General features: G+C 33.4%; 1 protein-coding gene across 1 annotated transcript; it reads left to right on the forward strand.

Annotated features, from left to right (window-relative positions):
- Positions 1–6,196: 6,196 nt before the first annotated feature.
- On the forward strand, positions 6,197–7,281 carry LOTGIDRAFT_170443 (hypothetical protein; the record flags this gene model as incomplete). Its single annotated transcript, XM_009069084.1, has 2 exons — positions 6,197–6,664; positions 7,222–7,281. The coding sequence occupies 2 exons, from the start codon at positions 6,197–6,199 to the stop codon at positions 7,279–7,281; spliced, it is 528 nt and encodes a 175-aa protein (XP_009067332.1).
- Between the last annotated feature and the right edge of the window lie 1,570 nt (positions 7,282–8,851).

Here is an 8,851-nt window from a genome sequence, read left to right on the forward strand (position 1 = left end):
CTTTCTTAACAAGATTTTGTACCTTGATGAGGAATAAGTTCCAAAGTAAAAAAAAAATGTAAATTTTCAATTACGTTTGGCAAAAAAGTGGTTATTATAAAAATGGTCTTAATGGGTAGCTTTTACAAAAAAAGTTTAAGACAAGCTGAGTCTTCTAACCTTGTAAACTGAAGGATTCTGTTTATTTTTAGATTCTGTAGAAGCAACTCCTCCGTCCAGTCATAGAAGGAAGAAGAAGAACAGATATTTAAAGAAACGAGCTGGTATATCTGATGATGATACCACACCTAAACATTCCAGTAGAGATTTTACACCTAGAACACAATCTCCTGATAATCCACATACTGTACAAACAGGTAATTTTCAAATTAACATTGAAGGTGCTGACCACAAATAGACTGGTTTATACAATAGGTTAGATCAATACCTGACATCATTTGCTTGGTTACATGAAAGATATATTGGTTGTGGGTTCTAATCTTGGTCAGCATATGAAATTCTGGTGACCTTGAATAAGTTATCTTTCCTTATTAGTCCTGTTGCATCCTGGAAATATCAATGCCAAGAGAAATGGTCAAGGATAGTAGAAAGAATCCTCTGGAACTTAAGTGGTTTTCCTTGATCCTTGTTGTTATCCTTGTAAAAAATGGTTGTTTTGTTCTTACTTTTCAATTTTGTTGGATAAAAGATATGACCAGGATTTTTGTTTTTTTTGTTTTTATTACTGTGTTTTTAGATTCATAAGTAACATTTTCAGAAACAATCTACATACACATCATCTATATGAAAATTTCAATTTCATTTGTCAGGTATAGCATCCACAAATAAATGGGGTTTAATCGATGATTTACCAGAAGTTAAAGAAGAACCTAGAAGAATACAGGCAGCTTTAGAAGATGAATTACTATGAGCAACATATTTCTAAATCAAAGAATGCAGCTAAATTGTTCCTTTAAAATGTTGATTGTAGAAGCAACTTTTCAATCCCAAAAAACATTTGATCCAATCAAATGATCTGAATTTTACTCAAATTGTTAATTACTTGTCATTTAAATTTCAGTAAAGGCATAGGCTTAAGTCAAGTTGTTTGACTGTTACCGTAGTAACAACAAATTTCAGAAGGAACTTAAAATCTTGACTGCGTGCAACAGTATTCACTTTTGTTTTTGTTTCCACTCTCTACAAAAAAAAGGTTATATTAGTCAACTGGATATGAAGTGAAGCAAAAAGAAGAACTTTTTTTCGAACCCTGGCCTAAACTTGGATTTTGTTTTAGCCATATTATTATCACTGTTATGTTGTATTTCACTTCTGTGAAGTGATTTTTATGTGTTTTTCTGTGGAAGTGAAATCAATAATTGATACAGCATCAAAAAGTAGCATCATAAAACAGTGTAAAAAATACTAAAATTTTGCATGAAAGATAGAGATATCACATTTTTCAAATTGCAACAACTTCAAGTTAAGAATTATCCATGTCTATTTCTTGCAATACCAATAATGGCAAAAATTATAATTCTTATTTTGGGTATTGAGTTTGTTTACACGATATTTAAGAGAGATTCTCTGAGTGATATTAATTTACCGTAACTGAGTACAGATTTTGAAGCAAATTGTGGGATGTTTTTTTGGATCTGGGATATTCATCAGTCTAATTAATATTAGACCTAACTTCCGTTCAAATTTTAGTTTGGTTTCGAATATTACACGATAATGTGACGTGAACAATAGGTGCATTTCGAGTTATATTAGACTAGCTTATCAAGCCCACTAGTCTAATATGCCTTGGAATGCACCTATTGTTCGTGTCACATTAGCCTGTCGCTGGAAAAAGCAGCCACGTGATTGGTTAAAACAGAGGTCAAGCAAAGGTTAACAGAATGAAAAGTCAAGAACAGTGTTAGACCTTACTGTAGTGGTTACATACAAAGCTAATAGCTAATAACACATTCAAAACGAAACTAATAAAATACGAACGTAAGTTAGGTCTAATTTAAATTAGACTTTGATATTCATAAGAGATCTTCAGGCCTTTGTATGTGTTTCAGGAACATGACAGGTTCTGTTAGCATATCTTATCAAAAATAATTGCGAAAACACTGGAGATTTACAAATAGGCCAAAGAGTTAAATATCAGTCATGTCTGTTGCTAGAATCAAATAGGCCTATATATTGGGCCAAAACAGAACTGAATGATATATTTAAGTTGAAAAAGAAAATTATGTCATGTATATCTGATAGACTCTAAATATTTCATTTTATTTTTATTCTGTGGATCACTTCACTCATTCGAGATCAAATTCCATTTATGCCATCCTGAACAGTGCATTTCATTGGCTGAATTTGTGAAGATTTCCTTCATATAAATGTCTCACTCCTGTTCAGTGAAATTGCTTAAAATGCTCAAGTCCAATTTAAAATTTTGCTCCAAACCTCGCTGTTCTGATGATGATTTTTCACAAGGGATGAGGTCTAGTCATGAAGATTATAATTTGAGTGAAGTAACCCACAGAAAATGTATGAAACGAAATACTAGAGCTGAAGTCAAATAATTGTATTTATGTAAAATTAAGTAATATAGATATTGTTAATTGTTATCATTGTAGTAAAAGAGTATTATTTTAACATTAAAGGTGTCTTTAAGTAAAGATATTCGATCACATCTGGGTGCAAATCATAAACCAAGCATTTCACTTTATTCTGAAGTATTTAATGGGATTGTAAAGAGGTTTTCTAAAAATTTGTATGTTTATTGGGGACGCCAATAGCATCAATTTGCACCATTTCAATTTTCATTCAGATATCTGTGGTTCCTGCAATTCCACAAAATGTAACCGTTTTATGACGTCACTAATTGCAAAATATACTTGTATCACATAAGGCCCTTTGTTATTAGTGACGTTATCAAACACTTAGTTTTAGTGGAATCGCAGGAACCACTAACTTCTGATTGAAAATTGGAATGGTGCAAATTGATGCTATCAGTGTCCCCTATACACTTAAAAATTTATCAAACCTCTTAACAATCCCTTTAAATCAGTCTAAATTTAGCTTGTATTGTTAATTTACTATCTTTTCTATCTAAAAAACGTATTTCTTGGATAGTCTTTGAGTCATACCAAAATGTGCACAAATATCTTTCCTTGACTAAAATGTCCAGTCTAATTCTATATTTTCACAGCTAAATGAGCTTGTGACATCCCTAACTCTGTACCAGTTCTTTCGAGAGTTAGCCCAGCGTCAGCTGTCACACCCTATTATTTGAAAAAGCATTATTGCCTGAGCAAAGTAGAAAAAATCAGCCTGAAAATAGTACTGTAAGTCTTAGAACGTCTTTGCGTTGACAAAAATATAAATATAAGCACACATTTTGTCTTCAAAATTTCTTTTTACAGAGGGAAAATTTCAGCCAAAATTTGGTCCTGTTTGGGTTGAAATTTCTAGGGGAGAAATAAGTTTCTCTTCAATGTAAACTTACAAAAAATTATATTTTTATCAATTTAAGACAGTACTATTTCGAGTTAAAAAGATATATCAAAAAATTCAAAAAACTTGGTGCATTGCTCAGACAATAGGGTTGCTAAATCTGTGCTAAAAATATAGAATTAGACTGAATATCTCCTTTAATAACAAGTGAACTGTGATATTTATAAATAATATTTTAATTTATTAAAACCTGTAGATTTATTGTCAATTTGACTTTTCTTTCATCAGCAAAAGACTCGGCAAAAGGGTCTAGTCAGTGGTGCAGCAAGAATTTTCCAGCTGAGAGGGGGGGGGTGTCAGAAGATTTGGTCAAGGGAAGTGGTGAACACACAGTATCTAACAGGATTGTAGAGTATATGTAAATAGTCTTCAGAAGTGCTAGAGATGTACGAAAATCAAATAATTCCTCCAAAAGTTTCCGATTTCTATAGATGTCTTTTCTATAAGAAAAGACGACTCAACTCGTCAGGGAATTTGGTCTAGGGAGAGGGGAATACACAGAATCTAACATGATAGTGGAACAAGAGTAAAATAACATTTTGAATTGTTTATGCTTAATGTAAACGTTAAAGCTGTGAAAATATTCAAGACATTGATAGCTTTGTGGTCTGAAATGAAATCAACTTAAGGTAATTGTCTCCCATGATCACCTTGTTGTGGTCTGAAAATACTGTAAATCAAATAAGAAAAATTCTGATGCCTGTGCCAGTACATTCGAGAGTCGGCTCTAACCCTCTTATATCAAATAGCATGCCTCTTTAAAAGACATTTCTCTTACTCAAATAATGAATGTATTCTGGTAATAAAAATGATATTAATGAATGCCAATTCTTCAAGAACAATTATTATTGGTTTCACACGTCTGGTTAGTTCATATATTTGTACGGAATTGTGCCTAACTTTTCACGTCCTTATAAGCACTGGCGGTGTCAGTTAGGGTATATGCTCCCCTCCCCTAGTCGGTCTTCGTATGATTTTTTAACAAAACCTGGTGATTGCGGAGCTAATAAAACCTTCAGCTTGGGTTTTGAATGGATTTCAATCTGCATTAATAAGTTTATCCCGAGATGATGCCCCGAAAAAGGCCACTGTCTAAGGGGCACCCCCGTAAGACATATTGCCCCCACCCCCCTGGATTTTTTGAAGTTGACTTGAACGACTTCTTGAGTCCCATAGTTGAAATAGTTGAAATAATCAAGTCCATATATCTGCATATCTATTTGTACTACATAAACCAGATTTATTTCTATCATTATTTTTTCGCTTGACAAGGATTATTTCGAGAAAACAAGACTTAATTTTACCCGATAAGATCTATTTTATTATTATGTTATCTCTATTAAGGCTTATTTCTGCAATCAAAATAGACATATTTCCAAAACTGATATATATAACTCTACATGTATTTGAAACACAAAATAGTCTTAAAATTCACAATCCATTAAGCAAAAATCAATGGAAAATGTGAAATACGAAGGAATTTTATACTTAAAGGGGCAGATTCACCATTCATTTATCCGCAAAAGATGGCGACTCGTCTTTTCTTGAAACACTGCCATATATATAGAAAAAAACTATGATGACACCACATCTGAGACGGCTATATAGCCAAACCTCCACTCCAGTAGCAGCACTGGACTGATGAGGCCCAGAAGGCCGAAACAGTCCTATATAGAAATTGAAATTCCTAGTTTGGTGTATTTTTTGAAAGAATTATACGATTTTCGTATATTTTTAGTACTTTTGAAGATCAATTATATATACTTAAGACCCAAAGGATCCCCCCCCCCCCCCCCTCAAAACTGCGAACCTGTCCCTTTAACCATAACAAAAGAAAAATATATTGTATATTGATATTGTTTACAATTTATAAGCTTATTATCCCGTATTATATAATCTCACGTAATATTATTTCATAAGCCTTTTATCTTTTTCTACAATTCGTTGACTTGTATATATCACCGACCGTCTGTCGCGTGTATTGAGGAAGTTATTAATTACTATTTTTCCGTTTTCTGAATAATTTAGAGTCAACCACTTAAGGGAATATAGCCTAGGAATGAGAAGTAGCCATGAAATCCTACAAATTTCCGAATACATTTTCCTATGCCAAAATTTCATACCCATTTGAACGCATAAGGCATAGGCATGAGGCCCCCTTCCCCCTTCTCCCGCAAACATCTTAACAAGTTCCGTTCACTTGAATTTTGTTTAATTTTTTGTAAATTTTTGAAATATTTTTCTAAAACAGTTATGAAAATAAGAAAAATCCCATGGGCTGAAGGCTTAAATCGGTCTACTTCTGCGAAACAGATAAATGCCACTTGTTAGGCCTTACGACATCTTGTTGTGGCCTAAACCTCAATTATATAAATTTTAAACGGGGTATCACGTTTTAAAATACTTTTCAAAGCCATTGTTTACAAACTGTTAGCCGCACGTGCAAATAGCGGGATATCCCTTTGATGAATACTTGGGAATTCCGTTGATGACGTCACCCTTGATGCGCACGCACTGAGAGTATTGAGAAGTTGAAGCAGACAACGGGATATAGTAGAGCAGGTTGTTAGTCAGTAGACAGCTGTGTGTATCGAGTGTTAGTGGTTGAGTGAAAACACATTGTTTTGTGGATTATTTAGGTCTAAAATATGGAGTAAAAATATACAAGGATTGCTAATGTTGGCGTGAGTAATAGAATAAAAAATATACAATGTCGGAAAACAATAATAATATCGTGGAAGGATGGCTTCGTTCTCTGAACATGGTTCAGTATACGCAGTCCTTTATTGATAACGGTTATGATGATTTGGAAGTGTGCAAACAAATCGGGGAATTAGATTTGGATGCCATTGGAATTAATAAAAAGGAACACAGAGAGAAATTGTGTCGAGCTGTGAGGATATTACGCGAAGAAGGGGGTACAGCCGTTTATTTTACCCTCGAGGAAACGGTCGGGGCTACCCCACAACTTGGATATTATGATGATTCCGTTTTGAATGAATTAGGTGCCCCTCCAGATCCGCCTGATTTGTTAGACGGTCAACCCATTCGCCTTGATGCTTACGATATTGGCAAAAACGCTTTGCTCACTTACCCCAAAGTTCAACTTAAACACATATTGAAAAATAAACTTAAAGAAGATGAAATTGATTTAGCAGGCCCTCCATACACAACACAGGTAAGAAAACTCTTTAAAAATCATCACACATCATTTTACAGTGAATCATAATGGAACATTGTGTTACTGAGTATGACAAATATAAACATTATGTCACAATGAACATCACAATACATAATACATATCACATAATATTGGATTGTGAAGCTGATAATAATATAGAATGTGGGGATTATTCAATCCATATTGTCTTACTTACAATTCAATATTCAGATAGACTATAATAATATATAGGCCCTTGTATAGCTGCTTTAAAGTTATATTGAAAAGTATGAAGAATTGCTTCTAAAGTCTTTGACAGTCATAAAGAAAATATGATGTTGAACAGGTTTTTGCTTAAAAATTATGGCATGAATATTGAAGCTCAGATTAATTTTTCCTGTGTTTTTTTTTTGTGGATACTCAAATATTACCAGTGTCTCACACTCCAATTTGTGTACCAAGATGTTGGATCAAACCTCATTCTTCATTTAAGGCATCATTCTGTTCTAGATATCAAACTTAAAACCACAGGCACTAAATTAATGCTTGAGAATGTGTTATGTTTTGTTATGTAGAAACTAGAAATAGACTGTAGAAAATTGTGTTATAAGAATTCGGTATTACAAGATACTTGAAAAATAATGTTTGTAAGGTGTTCAAGTCTCCAATATGTCTGAGTTTTACTATTATAATAATAGGTGTGAATGTCTTACATAGCCTTGATATTACAACAACATTGACAGCTCAATTGTTTGATCTTTAATTAGATTAATAGTGAGATTAAGTCTGATCAATTCTTAATCTGGATTAAGGTCACGCTCAAGAGGATTACATTTATCGATGTTCCTTTTTTTGGAAAAATAAAAGGCACACATATTTTCACGGTTTGTTAATCTGATTAGAACAAAACAGTGTCACTTTTCACTTTTAACCAAGTTACTTCAGTGCAAGTGAAATGAAATGTAAAATGTATTGTATGTCAAAAAGATCAGTTAAGATACGAATTAAGGACAGAATTTGAATAGAGGAAGATAGATTTAAGAGTGGCATGGTATTAAAGTGAAAGGTTCGCTATTCATTTGACCAATTGTACCTTAGTCTCAGAAACAGAAATTTTCTAGCTAAACTAATCAGTAATAGTGTTCGTCAAAATTTTAGCTTTCAAATCATGTATGTCCTGAATTATCCGCGTTTGAAAGTTAAACATAAGACTCACTTGTTATCACCACTCTGCGATATAATGAAGAATATAGAGTATAGAAATATAATGTGAAATTCCTAGTGTGAAGTATTTTTAAAGGAATTATGCGATTTTGGTACATTTCTAGTACTTCTGAAGACTATTTACATATATTCAACACCCAAATCAACCCTGAAAATGATAAATATGTCTAGCAGTTGCTCTATATGCCACATAATAACTTGATACCAGAGCAGCCCTTTAAGTTAGTGTTATGTTGACTTCACCAAAGCCTTGGCAGCAACTAGGGCCAATGCTTGTAAAGCCCGATTTCCTATTACTAACATAAATTCCTTAAAAAGGACACCAAATTTCTTTAAGTATCTCTGTCAACACTACATGTGGTCTAAAAGTGTCAAAACAGAATGGTTGAAATATCCACCCCTATCATTTAACAGTGAAACTATTTTCAAAATGTCTACTACAAGACACTGGAGACTAGACACTAGAATAATTCTGCCATTGGTAATCAAAGCAAGGTGGTGTTAGCTACAATTTCCATCACCATGAAATTTTTCGACATCTCTGACCCCAGACAAACTTTCTTGACCCAATTCTCAAGAGGTTCTGGGTGTTTAGTTATCCCATCTATCATCAAGCTATAAAGTTTTATAGGCTAATGAAAGTGCCAGCTCCATTTGTTTTGATTTTGTTTAGCTACTTGCAGCCCCAGTGGCAGCAAGAAAAATAACATTTAAGACCCCTAAAATTGACATTTGGTGAACCCCATTTCCTGTTTCCTTTAGACTTATTTCAAGTTTTCATTTGAAAGAAATCAAGTTTTGTATTCTTGACATAATGCTGTGTGCAATAAGGAAAATTCTGCCTGGACAGTGGACAGTTACAAATAGCCGGTGCTTTTTCAATTGCCAGTTGTATAAATATCTTTGATATGCTGTAGCACACAAGGTTTAGGTTTATGAACCAGGCTATTGAATGCTTTTTCTATCTCAGAACCTCCAATT

This window comes from Lottia gigantea (genome assembly GCF_000327385.1).
Source record: "Lottia gigantea unplaced genomic scaffold LOTGIsca_98, whole genome shotgun sequence".
NCBI classification, from domain to species: domain Eukaryota; kingdom Metazoa; phylum Mollusca; class Gastropoda; family Lottiidae; genus Lottia; species Lottia gigantea.